Below are 16811 nucleotides of genomic sequence, written 5' to 3'. Positions count from 1 at the left end.
CATCAGCTGCGATGGTTTGTGTTGTTTTTCCAGAGCTCTCTACTGTGTATTCAGGCTGGAACCTGTGTGTGTTAGAAAGAAGTGTGAGGGCCCACCATTCCTTCTTGTTCATAGCGTACGCTATGAATCCTTTGCTTTCTCCTAGCTTGCCAGTGGCACACTGTATGGGAGAAGTCTTCATTTCTTCTCTGTAGCTCTCCCACGACAGACATTTAACGTGTCTTTGTCATCAGGGCTGCGCTGAGCAGCCTGTATGCGGAGGTCATTTCATCCTTGGAGCTGTCAGGTTGAAGGAGGGAGTGTTCGTAGTTTCGGTTGGTGTTGCCTGGCTGTGCTCTCTAGGGCCATCAGTGATAACGTGTCACTCAGACCCCTCTAGCTCTGTAGGTCATGCCTGTTTAGCCTCACGAAATGAGGACAAGGTAGGGGCAAGGGTGAGGCTGGGGTGGTTCCCAGATGGAGCAGGTCCAGAGCAGAATACTTCTTACTAGGCTGTCTGTCACATGCACTGTGGATGCCATGTCTTTGAAGTTCCCTATAAAGCACAGGGCTCTTTGCCTGGTCCAGCCGCTTCCTTTTGCCTTAATGTCATCCCCTTTCCCAATGTGTGTTGATGGATGCATGCCTTTGAGTTCCATTACTTCGTGACTGTCTGCACTCAGACGACAGGCCTCACGTCCAGACGAATGTACATCTAAGCTCGAAGCCAGGAAGTGGATCTGACACACTTTGTGCTTCTGGTGGTGACATTTTCCCTTTACTTTTTAAACCCCCCCGTACTAAAATCGGTGCCAAAGGTTATTTAAAAAGAATTGCGCTCCCATAGTTTCACCATCTGAACACAGCTGTCTCCATTTCTGTGTTGCTTCCGTTTCTTTTAGGCACATTTTAACAAGTGCAGATCTGACACACACACTTTTGTACGCACCGGGTTTTGCTCGGATACTTTTTTCTTGTTGGCTCATGAGCTTTCTTTGCTGTTATGATACTGGGACCATCCTCCTAACAACCGGTGCTTCGTGACTGGTGTGTTCTGGTGGATGCTGGCTAGCTCCAGCTTCCAGCACACACAAGGCAATGAATGCATACTTTGGCCCAGAATCCTTTCATTACTTTTCTTATAAGTTGCCAAAGAGGAAGTTACTGGAGCAGATTTATTTTAATGCTCCTGGGACATTGCGGGGAAGTGCATTCCAAAAGGGCTGAACTGGTCTGAGACCTCACCAGTGCGTGGCTGCACTGGCTTCTCCACAGCCTCCTCGGTGTTAGGTTTATCTGTTCATGGCTAACATTCTGCACTCACTGGCGTTGAAACAGCACCTTTCTTGTTAGTTAGGAATTACACATCTCAGCCAGGTGATGGCGGTGCACACCTTTAATCCCAGCACTCGGGAGGCAGAGGCAGGCAGATCTCTGTAAATTCGAGGCCAGCCTGGTCTACAAGAGCTAGTTCCAGGACAGGCTCCAAAGCTACAGAGAAACCCTGTCTTGGAAAAAAAAAAAAAAAAGAATCACACATCTCTTTCTCTCAGATTTGAGCCCTTTTCCTTAGTTGGATGAGTGCTCACCTCCCCGTTCAGTTTGTAGGTGTGGGGCAGGAAAGAGGCTTCTGTGGTGCTCAGAGCGTTAGTGAGGCTGCACACCTAGGTCACCAAAGACCTGCCAGACTGCTTGGCTTTGCTGGTTTGTGGTGCAGCCGGGTGCTTGGATGGCCCATTGTGGCCTGGTCAGGAAAATGCTTAGCAAATGGTTCTACTAGGATGTTCTTCTCTGCACTTTTACCCTATGAAGCCTCCATGGGAGCAACTCCCTACTTGGGTGTAGGCAGCACTGTCTGCTCAAGCTGGGGTATGGCCCATCTCTCTAAGACACCCTGGAGATGAAGCCCTTATATTTAATCAAGGAAGCTGTTCCAGAATTCAGGTTCAGAGGTCGGTAAACTATAGCTGCCTGCTTTTATGTGGTTCATGGGCTAAGAATGCTTACATCTTCAGTTATGAAAAGGATGGTATTTTATAACATGAAAACTGTATGAAATTCAAATGTCGGTGTCAGAAACACTAGTTTTATTGGTGAGTAGGCATACTCATTCGTTTAGACTCTATTTCCCTGCTACAGCCTCAGAGACCACATGGCTCCTATCAGGATGAAGTATTTACTCTTTGGCCATTTAGAGGGTTAGTTTGACACCTGACCCAGTCTAAGAACTCCTAAGGAAAGGGCAAGGAAAAGGAAGGGTGGAGGGGCGTTGCTGACTTGATCCTGGGCTGCCCCGCTTAGACGGAAGCCACAGGCAGGCTTTGGGGCATCATGCCAAGTCCCCTTTGGGCTCTGTCTCCTCCCCTCCCCCACCCCCAGGCAGAAGCCTCCTGATGCCCTTTGAAGACCGCGGAGACCTGGAGCCCCTGGAGCTGGTGTGGGCCAAGTGCCGAGGCTACCCCTCCTACCCTGCCTTGGTGAGTCTGCCCCAGACAACACCCTCCTGTTCCCTCTTCCCCCGTTGGCTCTGGCCCTGCCTTGCCTTGGGGGATTATCTGATTGGATCCAGCTGGCAGAGTTTGATGGGAGTCAAGGCACCTTTAACTGCAGAGGGGTGGGGGGCTTTACCATAGCGCTCCTGGGGCAAGCCAGCAGGCCTCCCCGTGACACACACAAGGCTCCAGGTGTGCAGGGACCAGGTTCTCAGGGCCCTCGTAGCGTCGTTATCTGCTTCTGTGTAGGAGGATCATGCCTGATGCAGTTTTAAGATGCTGCTAACAGTGCTTAGCTCTGTTATGAAACATCTGCCGCGCTAAATCCTTGACTGCCAGGGGCAGAATGGTTGATCTTGTTTTGTAGGGAAGGGGCAGGGTCTTTTAGCTCTGTTAGCCAGCTAATAAGCAGCAGGGCTGGAATTTGATTCCAGAGCTCAACATGGGATGCAAAGCCTTTGTTCAGAGCCACCGCATTAAAAACCGTGCCCTGTGCTGTCCTCAGGACTGCACTCGACACCTCCCATGCATAAACCTGTGCGTGGGAGGCAGTACTGCCTTTAGCCTTGTCACTTCCCCGCATCCATGAACGTGTCCATCCCACATGATGAAACCTTCATCATGTCGTTTTTAATGGTGACACCACCCTTCAGTTGCTCTCATGTGCCGCGCTTTGACCATTTCCCAGTTCCCCGTTTAGATTTACTTTTGCACTGTTGTCAGTGAGCATCTTAGCTTTATCTTGGTGCACAATCGTGCTCATTTCTTAGGGGTACCCACTAGGGCTAACATTTATACAGAATTCTGGCACAAGTTGCCAAATTACCTGGAAAATAGTTCTGGTATACACCCCCATTATTAGTGGCTAACAACTGTGTTACCACTTTGACTACGGTCTCCAAAGGCTCTTCCAAGTTGGGAGGAAATGGCCACGAGCCCTGGAAGACACCACCAGCTGGGAACCTTTGGGTCCTGTAAGGATCTGGTAGAATTTAAGATGTTCCACCCAGATGAGCTTTCCAAAAACCAGGCTGAGACCTCTGCGTTCTTAGACATTTCTCAGGGTCTGAAGCCCTGGTGGGAACCACCCAGCAACCTTGTCTCACATGCACAACTCTGGGCTTTCCAGCCCTGGCTCTCTGTGACTCTTGAGCCCAACAGCAGCTTCCTAACATAAGGCAGGAACTCTGATCCTATTTGAGATGATGAGGAAACCCTGTGTCAATGACATCATACCACTTCCTGGAGCCATATTGGTTTGTGTTGCCTGCCTTGTTCCCCTCTTACTATGGCAGGTGTGGAAGTCCACACTGATCCAGTTGCTGGAAACATTGAACTGGTAGTCCTGTAAAAATGAGACCACAGGACCCAGCTTCGTCATTAAGGAAGTGATTAATGCTGGCAGGTTTGGAGTGGCTTTTGAGTTGTTTTCTTTGTTTGTTTTTAAACCTCACCATGCAAGAGTCTTTAGAATATAAACAAAATGCTGGGACGTAGTGGCACATGCCATCAATGCCAGCATAGGCAGGTAGATTTCACTGCTTTTCAGGCCAGTCTGGTCCACATAGTTCCAGGCCACCTAGGGCTATGTAGTGAGACCCTGTCTCAAAAAATAAAAAGAAGAAATTCAGTCACCACCTGAACACAACCTGTGTTTCTATTTTGGTGCATGCCCTGCATCCCTTTTCCTGTTCATGTAGATTTTGCATGTTATCCTGTATTTGAATCTTTTTAAAATAAATGTGTGTGTGTGGGGGGGGTGTTTTGGAATAACAGAAAAGCAAACAGCAGTGCAAACCACCCCATGCTAGCATGTCGACTAAATATTATTCCCTTCATTGCTGTTCATGTGTTGCAGTTGTGGTAGTGTATATGCACATTGATTGTTGTATAGCATGTTGAACCTTCCCACCAGCTTCATGTCTGTGCTCTGTAAACCTGCAGAATATCCACTGAGTGGATGGGCCGTTATCATTTTGGGGTATGATAGCTGTCCTCAGGTGTCGGCTCATCCTCCTTGTTCTTGCCCCTTCAGGTCTTCCATAGTTCACTCTTGATGACCAGCATGTTCAAGTGGAGACAAGAGAGTAATCCCGTCTCTTTGGTAGCTGGGGGAGCTTAGGGCTATTTCTGTTCTCATTACATCTTCAGCCTCAGTCCCAGGAAGAGTGACAGGCTGCGAGATGGTTTTGATCACTGCATAGCTGGTGGGTAGGCTCTAGGTCGGTTGTTCTTAGAGTCTTTAAATTTTTCATTTTAGATTTATTAATGTGTGTGTATGTGGATTTTGCCTATATGTATGTATGTGTGTGCACCATGTACATGTCTGGTGCCCAAGGAGGTCAGAAGGTGTCAAATTCTCCTGGAACTCGAGTTACAGATGGTTGTGAGCCACCCTTTGGGTACTAGGAGCCGAACTTGGGTCCTCTGGAAGAGCAGCAAGTGCTCTTACTGCCGAGCCGTCTCTTGGTGCCTTAGGGTAAGCTCTTTACCAGAGCACCTGCTTTCAACTGCTTGTCTTGGGGGATATGGGGTGCTGGCAGATGCCCAAAGGTCTGAGAGCGGTGTATCATGAGAGGAGGTCCCCCGGGACAGGGCATAGGAATTAAGATTGCTCTCTCTGGAGGAGGCTACTTCCTCTGTCAGTTTCCAAGTCTTGTTGGGCTTTGTGCACAGAGGTTATGAGCCAGTTGCTCTGGAAGTGGGGGCTGTGTTGGAGGCTGCTGGCCGCACAGGCGTAATTGCCTTTGCGAGCATCTGGTTTTAGTCTCAGCCATGGTTTAGCGCCATCCTCCTGTGCTGGTGTTGTTTCCCCCCCCACCCCCCTCTGCCGACACCTTTCAGAGATTAAAGTGAGATGGTGTGTGGATGGTTGTGAGCTCTGCCCACAGAAATGCGCCACAGACCTGGGGAGCTGCTGTGCACTGATTGGCTCCTGCTCTCTGGAGAGCTGCTGTGCACTGATTGGCTCCTGCTCTCTGGAGAGCTGCTGTGCACTGATTGGCTCCTGCTCTCTGGAGAGCTGCTGTGCACTGATTGGCTCCTGCTCTCTGGAGAGCTGCTATGCTGTGTACTGATTAGCTCCTACTCTCTGGAGAGCTGCTATGCTGTGTACTGATTGGCTCCTGCTCTCTGGAGAGCTGCTGTGCTATGGTACACTCCCTCAGGATAAGATGGCTCTGCCTTCTGGAGCTTGCTGCCTAGATTAGTTCCTCCAGTGCTTTGGTTCTCCCTCAAACCTGACCCTTTCCGCCATCTTTTTGTTTCTTCTTCGGTCTTACCACAGAGGTATCTGCCCCACGCCCCTTGGGAAGGTGGCGTGTAGCCAGAGGCTGTTACATAGAATCACAGGGGTTGCCCTGTTGCCACATTGAGCTTTCCACACAGTCACAGCCTCGGTGCCCAATGGGGCAAGACCCTGGGTGCTGGAGGTGAATTGCAAAGGTGGCGAAGAGAGACCAACATGGTAGCAGCCTGTAGTTCTTCCCTAATAGACACTGTGAGGAGAGGGTTAGCCTGCTCCGTCCCACTCAGTCTGTGCAGAGAGTAGAACAGTGGACTGGGGAAGGGTACGGAGGAGCTCATGCCAGCCCCTCCATCGCCGGTTATCTGTAGACCTGAACCCTTTGTGCTTAGGTTCTCAGTGCCTTGACGGTTGGTCCTGTGGCTTTCCATTCTCCCCTGCTCAGAGCCTGTCTCCTTTTTTGCCTCCAGATCATCGATCCCAAGATGCCCCGGGAGGGCCTCCTGCACAATGGCGTCCCCATCCCTGTCCCTCCACTGGACGTGCTGAAGCTGGGCGAGCAGAAGCAGGCAGAGGCTGGAGAGAAGCTCTTCCTTGTCCTCTTCTTTGACAACAAACGCACCTGGTAAGAGGCCCAGCTGCTGCAGGCTCCCTGTGTGAGGAGGATTCAGCTGGCCCATGCTGCCTGTGGTAGCTGTTCCCAACGACACCCGCTAATGGTGCTTAGAGTAAGGGGGAGCTCCTCAAGAGGAGCCTTTCCCCAGGTGGCCCAGAAAGCCACAGGGTAGGTCCACAGTCCCGGGCAGTGGGCAGTGTCCAGTAGAGGCCTCAGCTATTCTCTGTATAGCTCAGGAGAGGTATTGAGAATTGGGGATCTCTGCACCCTTAAGCCAGTAGTCACTAAATGCCACCCGTTCCTTGGGACAGGCATGACCTTGGGTAGGCAGCTGTCATGGTAACTAGTTACTGGAAAGAAACTAAACTGAAAGCTGAACACAGCACACATGCGCGCGCGCGCACGCACACACACACACACACACACACCCTCCCATTCTGAGGGAATCTGGGCTTGTGGCTGACAAAGTGCTGTCGTCCCTGACTGTAAAAAGGAGGTAGAATTGCTGGTACAGACATGCCCAAGGGCAAGGCTCAGGCCTGTGGGGTTGCTAGGCCTGCCTACTGGAGAATAGTTGGGGCCTTCCCCCTGACCCAGAGGAGCCCCTGTGGGACTGCAGGAGTGTAGCCACATCTCAATTGTGCTTGCCTTTCAGGCAGTGGCTTCCAAGGGACAAAGTCCTGCCACTGGGTGTGGAGGACACTGTGGACAAACTCAAGATGTTGGAAGGCCGCAAGACCAGCATCCGAAAGTCAGTACAGGTGGCCTATGACCGTGCAATGATCCATCTGAGCCGAGTCCGTGGACCCCATTCCTTTGTCACTTCCAGCTACCTGTAAGAGTGGAACTGGGCCTGTGTCTGCCTGCTCTGCCTCTCCTCTGTCCCTGAGGCACGGGAAGCCTCTTCTGCCCCTGCCAAGTGTCTGACCAGCAGCTTCTTCCTCATGGCAGGCCCTGACTGGACTGGGTCTCCAAGGGCAAGGCCCAGAATTGACCAATCAAGTGGTTCCCCTAGAGGGCCACTGTGTGCCAAAAACTCCCACCCAAGGTCCCCGGGGACATTCCACTGAAGAACCACTTAGAAGCAGAAACAGCTGAGAGTCTCGGCCAGCCAGGGAGTGGACCTGGGCCACTGGGCACCAGGTCCTAGGCTGCTTTTCTGGGGCCAACTGCTCCCTCCATGCCTCTCCCAGCTAACCATACCTCAGGGCAGGCAAGGTTCTGACACTGATCCCAGAGATGTGCCAGGGTCCCTCGGGAACCCACTGAGCTCCCCTTCCCCCCACGCCACCCATTCTCACCCCTCCTTGTCTCATCATCCACACCCAGCCCAGGCTCTCCTTTCCCATTGCTTTCCTCTCTCCCTCGTGCCAAACTGACAGCAACATCACCAAATCCATCTTTTTCTTTGATGCCCATTTTTTTCCTGGCCAGCTGCTATGTTAGATTAGGTGTCCGCCAGCCACCTGAGTCCCAGGTAGAAGCTACCCCAGTCTCCCCACACCCACAGACTTCCACTTGTGCTGCTGACATGCCTAGCCCGGCTGTGTGTATGCCATGTGGATGGAGTGGGCTTCCCGCTCTCCGTCTGGCTGAGGGGTGCCGAGGGTGGGCCCCTGTCCATGCAGAAGGCCGGATGGATATTGAGGGCGGCACATGCCCTTCAGCTGGCATGCTGCCTGTCCCTCCTCCTGCAGCAGGACTTAAGTCTTACTGCTCACTATCACCGCAGGGCACGGGCTGCCCTCCAGCACCCTCCTCTGGCTCCGCTCCTGCTGCCCAGAGCAGGGACACAGCCTTTTTATTTGCTACCCTGTCTTCAACCTTCTCCCCACCTTCACCTCCTCAACTTCCTCCCTCACCTCCCAAAGGAAGGACACAAACTGTGAATGAGGAATGCTGACTGACAAACCAACGCAACTTTCAGAGGCTTCTGCTCTTGACATTTCTTTTCACCTCCTAAGCACCAAAGCTACAGGCGGGTTTGCAGACCGCTGATTGCCATGTTGATTTCTATCTTGATGTTATTTTTAATTGTTTTAAATTTTTCATAGGGGGTTTTGGGCAAAACAAAGTCACTGGGGAGATCACTGCCATTTTTACATACTCAGACTTTTTAGAACGCAGCCAGTCAACCACCAACTTCTTCCACATTTGGGACTTGAGCCAGAGTTTAAAAGGGAGCCAACAAAACTCACAGAGAGGGCGGGGTTCTGTCCAGTAAAGAGCGCGGCACCAGCTGGGACAGGCGTGGTGTATATAACTGTAAGATACTGTCGCTAAGTTATTCAGGCCTATACTCTCCATTATCGGAATCCTCCACTGTGCAGCCATGCAGTGTGGTTTAGTTAAAGGAGCCGATGTGTCCTCCTCTCCCCAGGTAGTTGGTCAGCTGTGGACTCTGTGACCCTTGTCTAAACCTGTGTTGTAAGATCTCGGGGCTTTCTCCCCATCTCTCTCACTCCCCCGACACTTTATCTTCTATTTTTCAGTCTCCGAACCTCTCACTCTCTCTGAGTCCCACTTAAGAAACTGCTCCTTTTAGAAGAGAAGGCGGCTCAGACGCTGCTGTGGCATGGGGCCTCGGCCTCTGTCGCGTCTGCTGTGAAGCACACGATGCTCTATTTATTGTAGAAAGTGACTTTATTTGCCTTCTAGAGTTGTTTATAACAGATGGTTATAAGAGGTAATAAACAGAAAATCTATGCCTGTAAAGAATACAAGAGTTACTTTTACCTACTATAATATGACGTCTTATTTTCTCTCTGAGAAATAAATGTTCTAATGGGCAGTGGCTTGCTGTGCTGTATTTGGTGTCCTTGGTGGGGCCTCCTGTCCTAGCCCCGCCCACTTCTCTGAAGGCCAAGTCATGAAGAATGGGCTTGTCTGTGCTTTGGATCTCACCGGTGGGTGTGAGGACAGCACAGGGTGGGGCTGAGGATGGTCGTGAGGGTGGCCACGCCTCTACCGTGGCTACCTTCTCTGGCTTTTTTGTGCCATGCTGGAGAAGTGACTCCATTGACATCCTGGCACCCATTCAGCAGCCACCAGACTGGAGACTAGGAAGATCAAGCCTCCTTTGCTGTCCCTTCTGTAGATGGGCAGCAGGGACACAGGCTGGTGTCACCCACCTATAACTGGAAGGATCCTTGCTACTGGCCTGGCCTTGGTTTTGCTGAAATGAGGACTCAAACCAACAAGATTAAAAGGCGGGGTCAAGGTCAGTCAGCTAAGACTGGGCAAGGGTCTTCCCCGGCTTCCTGGACTTCATGGTCTGGCTGTGACTTGTAAGGTAATTGGAAAGGGACATTGTGTGTAAGTGGCAGCTGGAGGCTAATGTTGGATGTCTCCTCAGTTGCTCTCTACCCGCTTTGTTGAGACAGGCTTCCGTTTCTGACTGGCCAGCAAGCTTGGGTTCCTTCCTCTCCCCCACCCCCCACCATGTGATTACAAGCGCATGTCACCGGGCTCTCCCCGTACCTCCGTCCCCGCCTTAATGACTCTAGAGGGTCTGGACTCAGGTCTTCATGCTTAATGGAAGTATTTTGCCAACTTAGCCGTCTCCTGCTGCCCTTCCTGCCAGGGCCTTCTGATGTGGTGGAAACACAGCTCTTGATCACCTTCCCAGGGCCCAGCTTGTCTGGTCTGACATCAATGAAGTGCTTCCAGTGTGTGGAAACCCGTGTGTTGTACGAACAACGCAAAGACACCCGGCTTATAAGACATTGCCGACAGCTCCGAGGCCAGCTGGGGCCTGATGCCAAGAGGGTTTGGAAAGAAGATAGGTTTGTTTGGGAAATAGCTAAAAGTTTGAGAAGAGGAAACAGTTAATTAAATCCTTGAGAACTGGGTTTAAAAACCCCTATTTATGAATTGTATTTTCAATTACAAAGGCAACTGTAAAATACAGAAGGTGGCTGGGTGGTGGTGACTCACGCTTTTAATCTCAGCATTCAGGAGGCAGAGCGGGGTAGATCTCTCTGAGTTCGAGGCCAGCCTGGTCTACAGAGAGAGTTCCAGGATAGACTCCGTAGCTACGGAGAAACCCTGTCTCGAAGAAGGAAAAAAAAAATACAGAGGGTGTGTCATTTACTTTTTTTTTATTGTTTTGACAGAATGCTTGACAAACAGGTTAAGTAAAGAGATGTTAGCTGGGCATAGTGGCACATGATTTTAAGCACAGAACTCTGGAAGCAGGCAGATCTTGAGGCTAGCCTGGTCTATAGATTGAATTTCAGGACAGCCAGGGCTACACAGAGAAACCCTGTCTCTAAAAACCAGAAACAAAAGGGGTTTATTCTGGCACAAAGTTCCTACAGCTCAGAGATCTGCCTGCCTCTGCCTCCCCAAGTGCTAGGTTTAAAGGCATATGCCACCACGCCCAGCGTTTAAATGTCTTCTTCGGGTATTTGGTCGCAGCAGTGAGAAAGACACAGGGTGGGGTGATGTCAGGTCAGCACCTTTAGCCTTGGAGGGTAACGGATAACATTGGCAATAGCCTTTAATGTTTTTTTTTTTGAGGGGGGGAATTTATAGGGCACCGTTGGCCAACAACTGAGAAGGAGGTAAACTGTTCCTGGTTCTGGGATTTCATTTGGCATAGAACAACACAGTATATTTTCCCTTCCCTGAAAGATGCCTTCCTCCACCTATATTTGCTTCTCATTACCTAACCTCTGTGGATATTCATCTTTGTTGTTGTTTTCTGTGTGGCCCTAGCCAGGAACTCGCCCTATAGATCAGACTGGTCTTGAATTTAGAGATCTGACTGCTGCTGCCTCCAGAGTGCTGGAATTAAAGGCATGCACCATCACACCTGCCTTCTGTGGAATTTTTTAAAAGAACATAAATCTTTTATATACATTGGTGTTTTACCTGCATGTATATCTGTGTAAGGGCATTGGATTCCTTGGAACTAGAGTTACAGACAGGTGTGAGTTACCATGTAGGTGCTGGGAATTGAACCTGGGTCCCCTAGAAGAGTAGCCAGTGCTCTTAACTGCTGAGCCATCTCTCAAGCCCCAAATGTTGTTTTGTTGTTTAAGACAAGGTCTCTCTGTATCTCTGGCTGTCCTGGAACTCACTCTAAAGATCAGGCTGGTCTCGAACTCACAGAGATCCATCTGCCTCTGCCACCTGAGTGCTGGGATTAAAGGCGTGTACCACCATGCCCTGCAAAACACTCAAATTTTAAACTTAACAGCAACATCAGGGGCTGGAGCAATGACTCAGGAGAGCATCTGATACTTGTTCTTTCAGAGGATCTGGTTTCAGCCCCCAGCACTCACACGGCAGCATGCAACCAACCACCTCTAACTCCAGTTCCAGAGGATCCAAACTTGCCTCTTCTGACCTCCAAGGTTAGCATTCATACACCAAAATAAATACATAATTTTCTTAAAAGAAGCAACTTCTGCCTGAGAGGTAGAGGCAGGCAGAACTACGTAAGTTTGAGGTCAGCCTGGTCTACAAAGTGAGTTCTAGGGCAGCCAGGGCTACACAGAGAAACCCTGTCTCTGGGGATGGGTGGGGAGCAACTCCTGTATATGAGAGACTACAAGCACCCAGCTCCTGGGATCCATTGCCCTCTTCTGGCCTCCAAGGGTACTGCACTCACGCAATGCCCACCTCCATACACATACACGTAATTAATAAAGCATATCTTTTAAATAGCATGTAGGAGACAGTGCCCAAGTTCCAAGCACCTAGAAATAACTATCTTCTCTACTTTAGTGTTATTATTAAAATCTTCCCTAATTTTAAGAAGTTACTAATTCTTTAAATTTTAACTGCTGAGCCATCCCACCAGCCCCATCTTCATTTATTTGTGTGTGGAGATCAGAGGATATCCAGCTGGATCTGTTTTCTCCTTCCGCCATGTGGGTCCCTGGGTCAGCTCATGTCAGGCCCTTCCTGTGCCCTCACCCACTGAGCCGTGGACAGCTTATTGTACTGGGTGGCTGTCCCCTATTCTGCAAGGCTGGCTTCAGTGTGGCCTCAACCTCCTGGCTCTTGCTGGCTTGCCTCTGTTATGAAAGGTACTAACCCAGACTTTGCCTATTGCTGTCTTGTTAAAATATTAGTGGTCTCTAATATATTCCCTTCAGCAACTAGGCTGTGGGGTACCTTTTCACAGACAGGGGTTTGTTCTTTTTATTTATTTCATATGCGTTGGTGTTTTTGCCTGCATGTATGTATGAGGGTGACAGGCTTGGAGTTACAGACAGTTGTTTTGTGAACCCAGGTCCTCTAGCTGAGGAGCCAGTGCTCTAACCGATGAGCCATCTCTCCAGCCCCCGTTCCTCGCTTTTGTAGGGCCATGGTAGAATAGTCTTGACAGAGCAGCCTAAGGGAGAAGGGGCTGATGTGGTCCACCGTGGCAAGAAGACGCGGCAGCAGGAGGGAGGAGCTGTCTGCTCATGTTGCATCCACTCTTGGTGTTAGGAATATTTCCTAACTGAGCCACTCCGCCAATGCAAAACAATCCCAATCAAGCCAAATCAGACCAAATTAAAAGATATCCAGTTTAGCCGGGCGGTGGTGGTGCACACCTTTAATCCCAGCACTCGGGAGGCAGAGGCAGGCGGATCTCTGTGAGTTCGAGACCAGCCTGGTCTACAAGAGCTAGCTCCAGGACAGGCTCTAAAGCTGCAGAGAAACCCTGTCTTGAAAAACAAAAACAAAAAAAAAAAAAAAAAAAAAAAGATATCCAGTTTAATTAGACACCTGCCCTCCAGGGTAGCCCCGAGGGGAACGCAAACCGCCAGTGCGCTGTGGAGAAGAAAAGGGAAAGCCACGGGTTTATTTTCTGGGGAGCAGTTTAAATAGCCTGTAGGAGTGGTCTTGACCTCCTAGGGAGGGGTCAAGGTTCGAGGGACACAGGGGAGGGGCCTCCAAAGATGGAGGCCCAGGCTGGGATTACACTTGGGAGGCAGAGTGGTGACCTGGAAATGATCTCAGCCTGTACCGCCTTCCTCCAGTGAGACTCCGTCTCCTACAGGTTCCATTGTAGGCCGACTTGACTGCTCGGTGGATGGTTCAAGGGAAGGTTTTTATTGTGGGTTTGAGGGAGAACACAGCCAGAGGCATCTGGAAGAGTCCAGAGCAGAGAGAAGTCAGACTGCACATGACCAGCAGATTAAACTTGGCCATGGGAGAAGCAGAGCAAAGGGAGAGAGGGAAAAAGGGAGTCAGAGAACACAGCCAAACTAGGGTTATAAGGAGAATGAATAGCTTCAGGGACGGAAGCCCCGGTGCTGGGCCGTTTAGGGTAGCGAAGGGGTGAGGAGGGCTAGGATGTCAGCTTGGACTCTGGTATGCTAACAGACATCACAGACAGCCATTTGTAATTTGGAGAAATGGAGTTTCCTTTGGACCTGACATCTGTAACCTTCCCTAGCATACCGCGAGCCAGAGAACAAGTGTTTAAACATGTAAACTGGTAGGGAACATTTCATATTCAAACTACAACACGGGCCATTGACCAGATTACAGCCCTTGTACAAAAATAGCCAGGAACGAGTCAGCAAATGGCCACAGAATTCTTCACTCGTTTGGAAAGTTCCCGTCTCTGCTTTTGGGTAGAAATGACAGTGTCAAGGATGAGAAGCCATTCTCAGGTAGACATGTCACTTCTGAGGCAATCTGGAAGGCCATGGGGTCAAAGTGGGACAGATGCATCCCTAAGCTTTGAACAGCATTGTTTCAGATACAGCTTTACAAGGAGCAGCTAAGATACAGCAGATGCAGCTTGAGTCTCCGTGAATCTTTACTAGTGGGTCCAACCACGAACCCTCCACCCAGGTCAAAATACAGAACATTTCCCTTGCCTTCTGAGCCCTGCTCTGCTTCCCAGGGACTGCCTTTTGCTGAATTTCATGTACATGGAGTCACGTGCCACCTACATTCCCATGTCTGGCTTCTCTCATTCCTCTTTGTGCTTCTGATCCCATCCTGTGGTTCATATAGCCATTTTCTCTGTCACTACTTGGTGGAATTTCATTATATGAACACTGTTTGCCCATTCTACAGATGGATAAGGTATTTCCAGTTTGGGCATTGGTAGATGAAGTTTGGCTTCAATAGATTCTGCCATCATTCCTTGGATCGTTCAGTGTGTGCTTCTGATGTGTGAGTCCACAGCAGCCCGAGGCCTGTCGCTGTCCACCATGCTGACACTGACGCTGTCACCGCAGACCTGCTTGCTAGCTGCTTCCACAAAGCTCACATCTGCAGGAAGGACGGTCGTCACCTGGGAACCCTGACCAGGGAGGGGAGAGGAAGGAGAAGTGGGGGAGGGAGAGCTGCCCTGGAGGTGGGCTCCTGCAGGTTCCGTCTAGAGGCCCTGGATGTGCACACCTGGCCACAATGTCACTCAGAACCCCACACCAGTTTTCTGTAAAATAGGTCACATTCGTAGTCCAGAGTAGAGCAATACCCCTTATCTGCATCTCATCTGGGTCTCTGGGCTGTGGAGGCCACCAGCCTTCTACACTCTGTCCTCAGGCCTCCTGGGGACAGGGATCTGCCTGTCTCTGTCTCAGATGCTGGGATTAAAGACGTGCCCAGGCAAGGCAACTCTTTTTTTTTTAATTTATTTTTATTTTATTATTTTATGTTCATTGGTGTGAGGGTCAGATGCCTTGGAACTAGAGTCACAGGCAGTTGTGAGCTGCCATGTGGGTGCTGGGAATTGAACTTAGGACCTCTGGAAAAACACAAGGCAACCCTTATAAGTATGTATTTAATCGGGGCTTGCTTACAGTTTTAGAGAATTAGTCCATGATCAAGGCAGGAAGCAGACAGGCTGTCTGTAGGCAGCAGGTGGAGGGCTAGTGGGCCTGACGTGGGCTTTCTAAAGCTCAGCCCATTCCCAGTGGCACAGCCCCTCCAACAAAGCCACGTTTCCTGATTCTTCCTGAACAGTTCAACTAGTTGGTGACTAAGCACTCAACTATCTGAGCCTATGTGAGGTGGGTGTTCTCCTTTGAGCCACCATGGCCTGCTTCATACTTAGTAACTAATCAGGAGACAACCTTAGAGAGTTGGCCTCTCTTTCCACATGTGGGTCCCGGGATTGAACTCGGGTCAGCAGGTTTGTAGGCAAGTGCCTTACTTTTACCCCTGAGCCCTGGAGCCATCTTAGTGAACTTTTTTTTGTTGTTGTTGTTTTTTGAGACAGGGTTTCTCTGTAGCTTTGGAGCCTGTCCTGGAACTCACTCTGTAGACCAGGCTGGCCTCAAACTCATAGAGATTCTGCCTGCCTCTGCCTCCCGAGTGCTGGGATTTAAGGCGTGTGCCACCACTGCCTGACTGTGAATGTAATTTTTAAATTGTTTGTGTGTGTGCATGTGTGGTGTTTTTGCAGGCATCTGAGTGCCATGACATGACCGTGGAGATCTGAGGACGATTTTGGAAGGTCAGTTCATTCCTACCCTTACATGGGTCCGAGGGAAGCTTGAGTAGCCCTCCGCCAGACCACACTTCCACAGCGCAAGGACAATAACCCTGTCAGAGCAGGTTTCTTCCTATTTATTTACTTATTTTTATTTCTTGCCATGCTGGGATGAACCCGGGATCTTGTATAAGCCAGGCATGTACTCTGCCACTGAGCCACTAGGTTCTGTCCCTAACTTCCCTTTCAGTTGAACAGGGCAGGTTCTGAAGGAACACCCGAGCAAGGTTGCTGGCTCAAGATTGAAAGGGGACTAGAAACGGGCCCACCCACGGTTGGCTGGCCTTGGTCCACAGATGCATGTCGCACACACCCGGGGTGAGGAAGGCACAGAGGAGTGACTTCAAAGCGCTAGGGTGGGTATTATCAGAGATGAGAGTCAGGGAGACAGACTCTGAGTGGAAGCTTTGTATGGAAGCCAAGTTCTGGAAACAAGATTGCAGACTCTGCTGGGACTCGGACTAAGGTGTGGTCCCAGTGGGGAGAGCGCAGGGGCTGTCCTGCGTTGACTACACTTGGGCCTCTGCCCATGCCCCTTGAATGTGAGGGGGAGGGAAAGAAACCATTGGAACTCTACGGTTAAGGGGGAAGTTTTTATTGGAGATAAGAGAGAGCGAGCAGCCAGAGGCATCTGCTGTGTTTGCCCCTCGGGAACAGGTCAGAGAAATGGTGGGGAAAGAGGACAGGCAGTTCCTGGGGCTGTGGGAGCAAAGGCAGCAAAAGTGGCTGGAGAGCCTGCCGGTTATGCTGCGGCAGGAGGGGGCAGGTTAGCTGCAATGGCGTGGGAGGTAGTGTGGGGGCTCTGATCCATTGGAGGCTTGAGAGAACTAGAAACCTTCTCCGGAGACTGGGGGCTGTAGGAGCGGCTTTTCCTGACAAACAAGAGCCACTTTGCATGGTTTCTAAGCAAAGCAGAGTGTTTACCTGGTAACTCAACTTTGGACCAAGTCAGTGGGCCTGTCCTTTTGGAGGACCCTTGGACCTGACACCTCTGTGGTGTGCTCAGCGGTTGGCTGTGGATCCTCC

At 50.4% G+C, this 16811-nt stretch overlaps 1 protein-coding gene across 2 annotated transcripts in view; it reads left to right on the top strand.

Annotated features, from left to right (window-relative positions):
* Brpf3 (bromodomain and PHD finger containing 3) overlaps positions 1-9125 on the top strand; it is a 34755-nt gene extending 25630 nt beyond the window's left edge. The window contains exons 11-13 of one of the 2 annotated variants that reach the window (XM_038342212.1): positions 2359-2456; positions 6186-6340; positions 6987-9125. In XM_038342212.1, the coding sequence (XP_038198140.1) occupies positions 2359-2456; positions 6186-6340; positions 6987-7170 (437 nt within the window). In that variant the 3' untranslated portion in view covers positions 7171-9125. The remainder of the gene's footprint in view (positions 1-2358; positions 2457-6185; positions 6341-6986) is intronic. The other variant, XM_038342214.1, reaches the window with a different exon arrangement.
* The last annotated feature ends 7686 nt before the right edge of the window (positions 9126-16811 follow it).

Source organism: Arvicola amphibius, chromosome 9, assembly GCF_903992535.2.
Source record: "Arvicola amphibius chromosome 9, mArvAmp1.2, whole genome shotgun sequence".
Taxonomy (NCBI): Eukaryota; Metazoa; Chordata; class Mammalia; order Rodentia; family Cricetidae; genus Arvicola; species Arvicola amphibius.
The sequence above is the reverse complement of the archived record's forward strand: the minus strand, read 5'-3'. Positions and strand labels throughout refer to the sequence as shown.